The 13,443-nt window shown below is 45.0% G+C and overlaps 1 protein-coding gene across 1 annotated transcript in view; it reads left to right on the top strand.

Moving 5' to 3' along the window:
- SYNE2 (spectrin repeat containing nuclear envelope protein 2) overlaps nucleotides 1–13,443 on the top strand; it is a 173,736-nt gene that overhangs the window by 149,948 nt on the left and 10,345 nt on the right. Inside the window, exons 103-108 of the mRNA XM_085315029.1 lie at nucleotides 5,368–5,530; nucleotides 9,001–9,188; nucleotides 9,345–9,495; nucleotides 10,008–10,190; nucleotides 12,033–12,170; nucleotides 13,045–13,239. Coding sequence (XP_085171155.1) covers nucleotides 5,368–5,530; nucleotides 9,001–9,188; nucleotides 9,345–9,495; nucleotides 10,008–10,190; nucleotides 12,033–12,170; nucleotides 13,045–13,239 — 1,018 coding nt within the window. The remainder of the gene's footprint in view (nucleotides 1–5,367; nucleotides 5,531–9,000; nucleotides 9,189–9,344; nucleotides 9,496–10,007; nucleotides 10,191–12,032; nucleotides 12,171–13,044; nucleotides 13,240–13,443) is intronic.

The raw sequence follows: 13,443 nt of genomic DNA, 5'->3' as shown, positions 1-13,443 counted from the left end.
GGCCGAGCCGCGCCGGGGGGGACCCGCGCACGGCGCCGCCTCTCGCCGCCGGGTCTTTCATCCCTCGCACGCTAGAGCTCCTGAACAAAGGTTTGGGCCCCCCCACCCCGCTTTTATTTATTTTATTTTATTTTATTTTTTAATTTTTACCTCCCCCGTGCATCCAGGAAAGCCGGTGACAATCCTGGCAGCTGGCAGGGCAATTTCAGCCCGTGGCTGCCCGGCCTGAGCGATGCTCGCGCCGCCGAGCGCGCCCGCGGGACGCGGCCCTGCAGCGCTGCCGGGCAGCCGGGCGCACCTGGCCGGCGCTTGGCGCAGCCCCGCGTTTGGGCGAGCGCGTTTCGGGCAGCCGGGAGGCGCCTCCTACAACCGGGCGCTGCCGCTCGGAGCAGGGGCTGTTCAGCCTGAAACTGGTGACTGGTGCTAACTGGTGCGTGACTGGTGCTAACTGGCGGCATCGGCCGCGGTGCGCCAAGCCCCATCCCCGGTTCGGGTCAGGGCAGTCAGTGCTCCTGTTTGCTTTTGCAACCAGTTTTTGGTTATAATCTCCTAGTTCTGGTCTGTCTTTTCCTGCCGCTCGTATTTTGGTGTAAAGATTAAGACACTGAGAAGCTGGCTTTGTTGGTTTATCCCGGCTGCCTAGCGCGTGCGTCWGTGTGCACCCTTGAATCGGGAAACGCTCTGCAGTAGGCCCAACTTAATTATGGGAGGTGTTTGAGTTTATTGGTCTTTTTATGGTGATGGTGATGCTTTGGTTTTTGGCCAGCTGGCATTGGGAAACGACCTGTGTACAGCTAGGCCTTTATCCACTAAACGTTAAGTTTTGCCCGTGTGACCAAATAACATGAGAATCGTACTTTGTAGAGGAGGAAGTCAATCATTTATGGTGTCAATCCCTTTTACTCTGTAGGTAACTGGGAGGAGCTCATGTCCTCTGAGGAACTCTTACAGCTGTAGTTCAGCAGGTGTTGGGTGATTGGACTCAGTGGATGTTGGGTGATTGGCCACCTCGACACAGGGCAGCTTCTGCCCCAGGCTTGGTGGCTCGCAGACCCCTGCCCAGCTCTGAAGAGGTCTCTTATCTTTCGGGACAAATAACCCTCTCAGGCTGCACCTCAAAAGTGTTCACAAGGTTTCTTTTCTGTAAACAGCAAATAATTTGCAAGATTATTGCAAGTAGSCAAGCTGAGCGTGGTAGTTGTAAATGCATGACTTCTATGGGGATAGGTGGGTTTTTTTTTTCCTGTTATTCTTTGAGCTATAGCTGGAGAAATGGAAGTTTCCTTTGACTCCTGTGCATCTGTTGGGGATGCCCAACTTTCTCGTCATCTCACCTGTTTCTTCACAGTGGAGCCCAACCCTTTACCTTGGGCTTTGTGTGTCTTGACTGTAACAAGAAAAATCAGTCATCATGGACATCGGAAGAAGACTGCCTTCCTATTTAGACCCTGCACTAATATAAACTTCTATCAGGTTTTTGTTTTTCTCTGACTGTTTAGTGCAAGATTGAGATTAATAACTCGGCGCATTAAGCATGATGAAACAACTGACAAATGTCATATTCTATCTAAAATATGAAACAATTAAATTACTTAATTACATTGGTGCATCTGTAATGGCAACTGCTAGAAGGTAAATATAAGCTCACAGTACCACAGTAATGCTGTCTTTGGGGCTGCTGCTAGTAACATTAGCAGATACAGCCCCACATATGTAGGATAATACTTGTATCTTGAATTTTGGAGTGGTTTCCAAGCCAAAATAATAATAGTATTTTTTCATGAAAAAAAACACTTGGATTCCAGAGCTGTTGCTTTTCCTATTTGTTGAATGTGCTGTCAATCATAAAAATGTTCAATTATAATCTGCTGTGCCTGGATTTTGCTTTGGACCTCCTTGTCTGTATTCACCTGCTTGTCATCCAGCATGTTAACTGAAGAAAGATGGCTTGTAACTCATGATTTTTTTTTATAATGCAACCTCAAGACAGGAAAAAGGTGACTACAGACAGAAAAGGGAGTAAGGAAGTATGGAGACAATACTGAAAACAGCATGGTAACTGTAGTGCCAACAAGGAAGCTGTGGCATAGGATGGTCTCAACATGTATGTCTTGCAAAAAAGCCCCTGCAAAAGAGCACTCGTTCAAGACAGCAGTGGTTACCTTTGTAGGGGAACAGTCCTGCTTTTCCCATGGGAAAAGTCAGTGGTGCATAGCAGGTTGTGAACTGGAGCAAGTTTTCAAGGAGTCTCTGTTGCAGTCATCTTGGTGGACAGATTTGTGTGTAGCAGGCTGGGCATGGTCCACAGGACTGTACTCCCTCTAGTAGGAGGGGTAGATCAGGTGGCTTATCTTGGGGGGAATCAGGCCTGGTAACATAACAAGAGTATGCAAAGACTAAATTGCCGTTGAACGTCAGGGTCAGTGCGGTGATCTAGCCTTGCTTTTCTTCCAATTGGCCTGAAGCAGTGCCGAATTAACTGTGTACACGTTTGGCTCAAACTCTTCCTCGAGCCTGGAGCTTCTAGTGGTTCCTCCCTTCAGTGCTCCATGCAGAGTCTGCATCGTCCCATCTCTTTAGGGGGAAGTGCTCTCCTATCACCTGTATTTGATAAGCCACATGCCTAAGGGCCAGCAGGACGTGCTGAGCATTATAACCAACTGGATCAAAATTGGCTGGTGGGACAGGAGCAGGACAGAGAGCGGAAGGAGAATGAGATCTTCTGGGTGCGCTGCTGCCAGGCCATGAAAGCATGAGAAAATGCTGTGTAATTACCCAGAGTGTGACATGTTCACTGAGTACCACTTACTAGAAGCAGGACCAGGGGCAGGAGTATTGGTTCAGCAGCTAGATACTTCTGCATACAGGGTTCAGAGCAGAGGTCTGAGAACAGCTCGTTAAGGAAAGCCAGAGCAGCTAAACATTTCTGTCATCTGCTGGCTTCTTCCATAACTGCGTTTCTGTATCAGTTGCAGCAGTGGAAAGCACCATCAGCGCAGAGGGACAGAGGCAGCTGTTTTGCACTTTACACCAGTATTGGTGGCTTTGTGAGTGCAAGACAGGAACAAGGTGGACCACAGGTTTGGCCAAATCCTTCAGGCTGACTTGCAGGGTTGCATCAACCATGCAAGACTAGTCCACGTTTTGCAGAGTTGCTAAATACGTGCCAGTAGTCCCAGTGCAGGACTATGCTCTTCTCACTCGCACATTCCTGTCCTGGTTCTTGTACTCCTCATAAAATAACTGAAAGTGCTGCCTGGCCCTTTTGGGCCAAGAATCAGGGAAATCTGCTTTTCATGCTGCTAATTCATATGAAAATCAAAGTTTGTTGGCCTTACTCTGTACCCTCACTGTAACCAATAGGGACTGAACAAGGACAGCAGGATCTTTCCCACCTATCCTCCATAAGTGAATTACCTTAAATCAAGAGCATCTAGCTGACATACGTGACCTGTTTGATCACCTTAAGATTACTAATAAGATCTGTTGGTGCTTAGAAGGTGGCATATTCACCAAGGATTAGCTGTCCTGCATATTTCTTGTCATTGTATCATATCCTAGAACAGGCAACTGCAAAAGCCGCTCAACCACAGGCAGTTTAGACCCTTCTCCTCTAAAGCTGGTTGGGATGGCAGGAGAGTGGACCAAGAAACTCCTCATTCTGCTTGCAGATGGGCAGGTTCTTCACATGAAGCTTCCCTGTACGCTCCTACCACTCCTCCACACACACACATGTTTTGGGACACTCAGTGATCCTCTTGTTCAAGCTGCCCTCCCAGTCCTACCTACTGGTTTTGTTCAGCTGGTGATGGTTTCCTGCAAGTTTGGCAAATAAGCCAAAGCAGCTAATAAATGGGTTCATCATACATACTTTGACTTTTTGCACTTTGTTTAATTTAGATAATGAGGCTCAGCTGGGTAGTTGCTAGACCAGATAGTTGATCACGATTTCATTCATAAATTTAATTTTTCCTCTTAATCCTGTGCAAGGTGCAGAAGAAAAGATGGTCCTTGCTCCAGAGACAAGGGCACAGGGCTGAAATGAGGCAACCAAGGGGGTACAATCAGCCAGGATGGATATTGTGGGGGAATGATGCTGGCTAATAAATGTTTTTTCACTGGGACAAGGGTGGAAGCATTTCACTTGACATTGTGTCTGTGAAGTTTATATTTGAAGTAGTTATCTAGGCCACTGGAGTTCATGGGGAGAAAATGGTGCTTTTAGTTCATCTCATCTTGTAAGTTGGATATTTAAGACAGGTCTGATGAAAATCAGCATCTAGATTTTTCTTTCTCCGTTTACTCCAAAGGTTTAGATGATGAGCTCTGATGTCAGTCTGAAGTAATAAGAAGAATGCCACCCTGATGTTGGGCTTTTTGGTAATTTTCATTGCAAATTGCAAAAAATGTGAATTTCAAGGAGAGATTGGAGAGCAGTGAGGTGGTTTAACAGGTGTTCCTCCAACACATAAGGACAGATTTGCCAAAATGTATAAACATGCTACTTGAATAATACGAGAGGATGAAGAAGGCTGATCTCATGGGCTGATAAGGGATTTTGACAAGGGTATGTGCCATGAAGGCTGGAAATCAAGACGAGGTTTGCCTGTGCTTTGAGAGCTGTGCTACAAAGAGCTGTAAGAGCAGTAAATGGTCACAGCAGTACATTTGCCTGTCTGCTGTACCACTCACTCTAGTTGTTGGATATTCTTTCTCTTCTGCATCCTTCTTTTCATTTTCACCCACCAGGAGAGTCTTGCACCTCTCCACACATTTCAGCATGTTGTTTAGAAGAGCTTTTAATGTCATTGTAGTGCTGTAAGGCTACAGCTGCTGCTGCTCAGGTCTTCTCCTCTCCTGTCCGCATCTGTGTGCCTGCTCCCTAGGGTGTTGTCATCTGGGCATGATCCTGCCCTGCTGGCTGAGCGCGGCCTTGCTCAGCAGGGTCTGATGGTCAATGAAGAAACCATTCAACATCATTCGTGATAGGAGAATTGGGCTCTTGGAGGATCCCTGAAAATCCATTTTAGTTTAACTGAGGCATGTTTCGGTACAAACGTCCACTTAGACAAATGTCCAGGAATTGCCTGAAGAGCTCACTTGCAAATTAATGAGGCTACAAAAATTCACTCTGCTCATTTAGTTTCATTGAATAATTCACACAGGACCCTTCTGCAACTGTAGAGCAGAGCCTGCTGAGCAAATTTAGGTAGGTTTTGACTGAAACATGGCTCTGATTTACAGACAACAGCTTGGTGTGACAGTAAGTAGCTTCATAAATCCATGACAGATGTCATCACCTCCTGCTAACATCATTTCTACTGACTGCAGATCTTTTTAACAAAATATTCTTCCTGGTTTCTTTAGGGTGAAGAAACTGAAGGAAACTTTTGCTTTTATACAACTGTTGGACAAAAACATGAGTAACCTTCGCACCTGGCTGGCCCGCATTGAGTCTGAGCTCTCCAAGCCTGTTGTTTACGACATATGTGATGATCAAGAAATCCAGAAAAGACTGGCAGAGCAGCAGGTGGGAAATAAGAGCAGCCGAAGTAAAATGAGCTCAAATGTTACTGATTACAGCTGGTCCTGGTTTCAAATCATCTATTTCTTTTCTTTAACCAGAACTTCTAACTGTTTGCATTTCACTGCATTTCTCTGCCAAGTCACTTTACAGGGACAAATTTGGCTTAATGTTGATTTGCAGCATTTTTGATAGTTTTTATTTGGTTAAATACAGCAGACTTCCTAAAGGCTAGACAGGGATGCAGGTGGCGGGCTAAATCCTTGAGGATAACTTAAGCTCAGCACTGCAAGGCCTGAATACTGTTTTTTCTACAAACTGGCTGTGATGGATTTAAGTGCAGTGATTTGATACACTGCTCACTCCTTTTCCCCCCTTGCAAACAGCAAAGCAGGCTTGGCAGAAAAGGATGCTTGTTTGAGCTTTGGAGGAGGGACTTGTGCAAACATACCTTTGACTGAGGCCTGATTGGGAGATAGGCTCTGAAAATCCCCTCCGGGTTGGGTGAGATGGTGCGTGAATCCTGCTGAGGCATAAGCGTGACCCAACTGAGCCCTATCAGGCCTTGGTTGAGTGCGTGTAGGCATTTCACCAAGAGAGCGGCGGAGGGGGGATCCTCACAATCTATGTTGATTTTAAATGCTGAARATGCCAAGTACTGGACACAGCTGAACTTGCCAGCTGTCCCCACCAAGTGGAAGTGTGGGATGAGATGGATAGTCCTGGAATAAATTTCTCTCTGCAACAGTWAGAGAAGGAAAAGGAGCTTCTTTGAGGCACCAGGTGAGGTTTGCTGGTGGAATGGCATAACCTGCGTCACTCCTTGCTCAGGACTGTGCTTTGAGTCTGCACAGGCTCAAAGTGGGGTTCCCTCGGGACACTGAAAATCACTATTGCTGTAAAACAGAGCTCCAGAGACTGTCCTCTGGCCACTGGCATAAACAGGGGTATTTGCCCTAAAACTGAGCATTAAGAATAAACTATCAAATGCAGAAGCTTTACGGCATCTGCCCTTAAAGAACACCTAGGGGTGGRTAACCCATCCCTTCTTCTCTCCCACTGGTCCCTGCTCTTGTCTGAGAAAAAAAAACTCTGAGAGACAGAGACCTGAGGGCTTCCTTCTCCCTCCCCGGGAGCCGAGCACACACAGCCACGGCATTGCCATAGAGGCCACCTCCTCCTTGCCAGGGGGTGGTCAAACACCAGAAACGTTGACTCCCAGCATCTAATGGTTTAACCTACAATGCGATTAGTCATGCAAACGGCAAGGGAATGTTTTCTTCTCATAAAACCCTTTGCATTCTCAAAGGCTGTGATAAGTTATGCCAGGCAAAGACAAGGAGCACGGAAGAATTGTGTCTTAACTMATGTGTTTTTATTATGAGCGTTCAAGCTGTAGCTTGCTGGAGAGACATCGCTGACTCCTCAGAGCCACTCACTGCTTGTTGTTTGGGTTCTGTTTCAAGCAACAGGCCTTAGAGCACCTCTAGTCTCCTCCTACCGTTAACTTTAAGGAGGCTGGATATAAGAAGTCTGTGCTGAAAAAAAAGCACAGTAAAAAAAAGGGGGGGGGGCTTTTTTGCTAAGCTTTAGCAAGACTCTTACCCAAATGCAACAAGTAAAGAGCTCTTTCCTGGTTTTATCTCAGCAATTACTTTGACAAGTGTGGAGTGATCGTGAGAAATATGCCTCATAGGCWTCTTTGGTGTGACATCCATGGCTGGAGTTTTACCCGTTCTGTCTTGAACAACGAAGTTTGAAAGCGTTGTGCATTTGTGCATCCAGAGACTTTTATGGTGTGCTTGTACAGTTAAAGGCTTAAGATTTGAAACACGAATAATATTCATTTTAAAATCTAAAAGCTGTTTGCAGGAGAGGTCTAGCATCGTGTAGTCTGTTTAAGCTCACTGGGCAATGCTGTGCAGAGTTGATGGAAAAGTACCTGTGGGCACCGATGTTATGTTCTTGGCGTTTCTCTCGCGACGTAACGCAGTTAAGCCGTTGGGAATAGGCAGCTTTGATAACCGCGAGCGTTCTGCCTGGCGCTATTGCGTGAGCCCAGGCACGACCAAAAGTAATGAGAGAGTGTCAGCAAGATCGCGTAGTGCAAGTAAGGATGWTTTTATAGTCTCTGGAACAAATTCTCGTTTTCCACCAACATAACTCTAAATCCAGGGCGATTTCGGTGAAATCAGAAGAATCTCTGTAGGTGAGAGTAGTGGGGTAGAAYCTGCCCCAAGAAGTAGAGCCTGTGTTAAAAAGCTGCCTCTTGCTGAAAAAACTGCTGTGAATCATTAATAAGCTGTTAAAAATGATGTTGGATCTGCTTCTGGCAGCCTGTTATCTATGTAGAGATTTTTGGCTTTTACTTCGCTTAGAGCTGCAGATTACCACAAATCCCACAAACCAAATTTTCTGGCTTTTTATGGCTCAGCCCTTCTTTCAGGTACACATATAAATACCACTGGAGCTTGCCAGTGGCTGATACTCAACCCCTTGCAACTTACTGATTTCTGTAAAGATCTTCCCTCAACTCTGTTTGTGCTGCCTACAAGCTGTGTGCCTGTTTTTTCAGTCTAGAGCAAAACCAATTCTTCTTTATCTGTTCACTAAAATCAGTAATACCATTTAGTGAGAGTTCCTGTTCGCTCTTGTAAGTAAAACGCGTTTTCTTTGGCGTCTGTTGTTCTGGTGTAATTCCAGCGAATTCACTGCATCCTTCATTAGGGAAGCCAAGAATGGGTTGAAATAATGGGAAGGTAGTATACATTGTCAGTTCGTTTACATTCACAGTTGGTAGTATTGCACAGAGCTGCCTTTTCAATAAGGCTTTCTTTTTCTCTTCTTCACTTAAATTGACTTTATCAATAGTTACAGGTACAGAATGAGTGCCTAGAATATGATGGAGATGCAAGCTGTGGAAAAGAAACATGTAATGTAGATCAGACGAGGGTTTTTTGCCAGGCCTTTTGAAGTAATTTGTTAAAATAAGAGGTCTAGAAGGGGGAATAAGAGTATTAGTGCAACACTGACTCTGCGTATGCTGTGCACCRCAGTTTGTGGTACCAGCTTGTGATCATGTAGTCACTAAAATATAATAGTAATTCTCTGTCAAGTCTTACAGTGTCTTATGAGATACTGTCTTCTAGTACTGTCAAAATCAGTGTGTTTTCAGTGTGTGTAAGGTTTGGATTTTGAATGCACATTAAAACTGTTCAGACTAAATGAAAATATTGAGCTTTTGCTGGGAAGCCAGAGCTGGACAATCCCTTCTTGTGTGGCAGTTCCCTGTCCTGTCCTATCAGCCTGTCATCTGCACTGCTCATCCTGCAAGCCTAGTCTGTAAAGCTAAATAAGCTTTTACTGACAAACAAATTGTTCTTTCCCTATCTTCTGCAGCATTTTGAAAGGTCTTCTGTCTGAACCCTAGCCGTACACATTGCCTTCCACTGAAACTCYTCTTTTTCCCATCACAGGATCTACAACGAGACATAGAACAACACACTGCTGGGGTGGAATCCGTATTTAATATTTGTGAAGTCCTGCTGCATGATTCAGATGCGTGTGCTAATGAGACAGAGTGTGACTCCATCCAGCAGACTACCAGGAGTTTGGACAGACGGTGGAGAAACATTTGTGCCATGTCTATGGAGAGACGAATGAAGTGAGTCTCTTTTTTTGACCCTTCCTAGAGTAAGTAGTCTGTGGCAGCACTTTGAAGAAATACTTGCTTTTGCCAAAAACTGAATATTGAAGAAGAAATGCAAAATGCGTGGTAAGCTTGTGATAAAACTCTTCCATTTTTGCATTTCCTTTTCAGAATTGAGGAAACCTGGCGCCTGTGGCAGAGGTTTTTGGATGACTACTCACGCTTTGAAGATTGGCTGAAATCCGCTGAAAGGACGGCAGCTAACCCTCATTCTTCGGAGGTTCTGTACACGCGTGCAAAGGAGGAGCTGAAGAAATTTGAGGTGAATTCTTTAAATTTAGGTTTTTTATGCTCACCAGCTGGCTGAATTATCAGGTTGCTGAATACTTATTGTCTATGTGAAATGCCTGGATCTCTGAAAGACCCTTTTGGCTGTTTGGAAGTGGTGSTAAAGAGAACACAAATAACTTAACTGGTGCATGGCTGCTAAGCAGCTAACTGATTCATTTGCCTCCAGAATCTTTGTATGTAGAGAATCCAATACTCAGAACTGACAAGATATTGCCTAGAAGTTATAACTTTCGCTTTCTATAGGCAGGACACCTCTGCGGGCTGACTTTCTCTCCCCCCCACCTCCCCAAAGAGCTGAATCTGAGCAGAGAGAGTTGATTTTGATGATTTAAAATATGGGGCCTTCTCTGGATTTAATTYTGAAGATGCTGTAAAGTCTGTTTTTTGAGGGGAAGGGGCATCATCATCTTGATAGATAGATAGTATCACACCAATCCTTTCTCTTATTGGCAAGGGATGCAAGTTTGTCAATTTGCCTTGCAGGCTTTCCAACGGCAAATCCACGARCGACTCACTCAGTTGGAGCTGATCAATAAGCAGTATAGACGCCTCGCACGAGAGAACCGGACCGACTCAGCCAGTAAGCTSAAACAGATGGTACACGAGGGCAACCAGCGCTGGGATAACCTTCAGAAACGAGTCGCTGCCATTCTGAGGAGACTCAAGGTAGTTGCATGGTGGAGTAGGAGACAGTGAGAAGCTCTTAAAGATTCCTATAGGAATTACCAAGGGCAAAACACATACTTGAGCAACCATCTTGTGCTGATTTGTGTTTCAGCCTTAGTGGGCTTGAGTTATCAATGTGGGAGAGCAGCTCTGAAAGAGGTCACTGTCTATATGACGTACGTATGTCCTTTGCAAAGGAGTTCCTGTTAACCAAAGAAGCATAGGTAAAGAACAACTGCGAATTTTGAAAGGTTCGTTGTAGGCATTACTGCTGCTCCAGTCCACTTGTCTAATCTAGCCCTGTCATGGCTGGATGCCTTCATGCACTTGCATCTTTCCATAAATGAGGGGCAGAGAACAAATGCAGAAAAGGAGTTCACAATGCAGCTCTGCTTAACGCTAACTTATGATCTACTTGCAAAGCCTTCAACCATGGAGATGTGATGGAGGGACATGCTGCTGTCCCTGCCTTGTGCTGCACTCTGTGCTGACAGGAATGCTGTCAGAGGGTTTATTTGTGATGCTTCAGAGAGCTGTACTGCTGCTGAGGGTGACTTTTYTCTAGTCTAGTTAAAAATATTTTTGAGCAGATTTCCTGTGCTGTGCAGTAGGAGAAACTTGCTGCTATCTGATTTTTAAATCACAGAATCATAGAATCAGTAAGGTTGGAAGGGACCTCTGGAGATCACCTAGTCCAACCTCCCCGCTCAGCAGGGCCACCTAGAGCATGTTAGACAGGGTTGTGTCCAGGCAGGCCTTGAAGAGCTCCAGACAAGGAGACTCCACAACCTCTCTGGGCAACCTGTTCCAGTGCTCCATCACTCTCACAGGGAAGAAATTCCCCCTCACGGTCAGGCGGAACTTCCTGTGCTTCAATTTCTGCCCATTGCCTCTTGTCCTGTCACACGGGACAACTGAAAAGAGTTTGGCCCCGTCCCCCGACACCCTCCSTTCAGGTACTTGTACACACTGATCAGATCCCCCCTCAGTCTTCTCTTCCCCAGGCTGAAGAGGCCCAGCTCTCGCAGCCGTTCCTCGTAGGGCAGGTGCTCCAGCCCTCKGATCATCTTCACAGCCCTACAGCCCTAAATACAGCAGGGCTTTAAGTATAGCAGGGCTACAAGCAGTTGTCAGGGAAAATTATTAGGTCCCAAAAGCCAGTGGGTGAGTTTGTGAGATAAGTGATGAAGGGGTTTGAGCTGTGGAGTTAGGAGCTGTCATGTTTGGGATGTTATTTAATCTCCTTCCGGAACAGTAAATCCCCTGAGGAGAACTGGGGCACAGAAAGCTGCACTTCTGATGATGCCTTTTGCGAGAGATGGCAGCAGAGAGAACATCTCCTGCCTTCCATGCCAACTGATGCATTACTTAGTTGTGTGGATATCCATGTTCCAGCCTCTCCATTGTTCTACTGCTTTTAAAGCCATAACTTTAATTACCTGAGTTTAATTAGAAATGGGACTGGCTTCCTTTGTCTAATGTTCTTCTAAATTTAAAATAAATGAGATACTTAAACCTGAGCCTGATTGACTGCTGCCATGGTATAATGATGTGAGAGAAGGTGTATTTGTCATGCAGTGTGGAAGCAAGAATATCATTTTATATAAGCATTCTTTACTGTTGAAATTTTATTCCCTCTCCCAGAGGAATAGCGTACCAGTGTGGGATGCTTTATGCCAGCATCACTGCAGGAAAGGGGCAGTTAATATGTGACATGCTTAATTTGTGTCCTTTAAGGTCAACAGCAATTTTGAAACAAAATATTATTTTCAGAGGGCTCCTATGAGCATCTTTTCTCTGTAATTCAGTGAATATAACACTGGCTCCCTTCCTGCTCTTCAGCACTTCACCAATCGGAGAGATGAGTTTGAGGGTACGAGGGAGAGCATCCTTGTGTGGCTYACAGAAATGGACCTCCAGCTGACGAATGTGGAGCACTTCTCAAAAAGTAACTTTGATGACAAAATGCGCCAGTTAAATGTATGTATCCTTATAAAACAACTGTTTAGTATAGCCCAGCTGATCATACTGGGCTGCCCTCTCTTGATACCATCTTCTTTTCGGGAACTTCATGATAGCCGGCAGGTCTCTGTTGGGCTAWATTTGTTGTAAGATACCAGTAAGCTTCTAAGACTTATTCTCTGAAGCAAGATTAAACAGATTCAGGATTCAAACTCTTGGTTCTATCTTGCTGTTTTCTCCTAACACCTTAGCGTCAGTGACGGTGGTGTCTGAYGTGAGGAGCACATGTGGGTTAACAGTAAAAGCCACGTCCCTAATTCCAGGTGCTCCTTTCTAGTGAGATTTTTTTGAACCAGCCTTAAGCTAGGATCTCTTCTTTGGGTGCATTGGTTGTAATTGGCACTCCTGTGGGGRAATAGGGTAGCATGTGAGTGTAATTTTTTTAAAGACCGTACTAGTTTCTTGTTGCATGGTCATGTGCTGATTTCCTCTTTTTCCTTTACACTGTTCTGGGATGTAGCTTTGTTGGTATGTAGACTCTTTGCAGGCCCAGTTACCCGGACTTCTCTGCTACTAAGATTGCATGTAACCAACAACAGGAGAAACTCTGATTATCTGAATTCTCACACCCTGATCCCCTGCAGGCTCAGGATGCTGCAGTCATATTGATGTACRCACAAGTGGAAAATGCCACTTCATTTGGAACTGTAATCCTGCTAATAAAACAAACCTCTGCACATCTTGGGTGAAAAAATGTTTACCAAATGAAATTAGACAACAATGTCAGTTGCCAGTTTCATTTTTTACTGCATTGAGCTAGGAAAGGAGGACAAACTTCAGGCTGGAAAGGGGCATTGAAGAAGTAATCATTTTTCTTGTATGTTCCAAATAGGGTTTCCAGCAAGAAATAACGTTAAACACCAATAAGATTGATCAGCTAATTGTTTTTGGGGAGCAGCTGATTCAGAAGAGTGAGCCCTTGGATGCTATCCTGATTGAAGATGAACTGGAAGAACTACATAGATACTGTCAGGAAGTGTTTGGGCGAGTTGCCCGGTTCCATCGAAGACTGACTTCAAGGCATACTGTAAGAAGCAAGAGTCACCTTGATGCTTTGGCAGGATTTTGGTGTTTGAGCTGCAGTGTTCATTGCTTATCCCTAGCAGCTTAGATTTTGCTCAAAGGAGTCAGGAATGCCTCAGTAGTTGTGCCAGCTTTGCTAAATCTTTGTCATCAGTCATGTTTCCTCATGCCTCTCCTGTTGGGTCTCCATCTGCAGAATTGAGATAAT

Source organism: Rhea americana, unplaced genomic scaffold (genome assembly GCF_003343005.1).
Source record: "Rhea americana isolate MKP2758 unplaced genomic scaffold, rheAme1 scaffold_42, whole genome shotgun sequence".
Lineage (NCBI taxonomy): Eukaryota > Metazoa > Chordata > Aves > Rheiformes > Rheidae > Rhea > Rhea americana.
The sequence above is the reverse complement of the archived record's forward strand: the minus strand, read 5'-3'. Positions and strand labels throughout refer to the sequence as shown.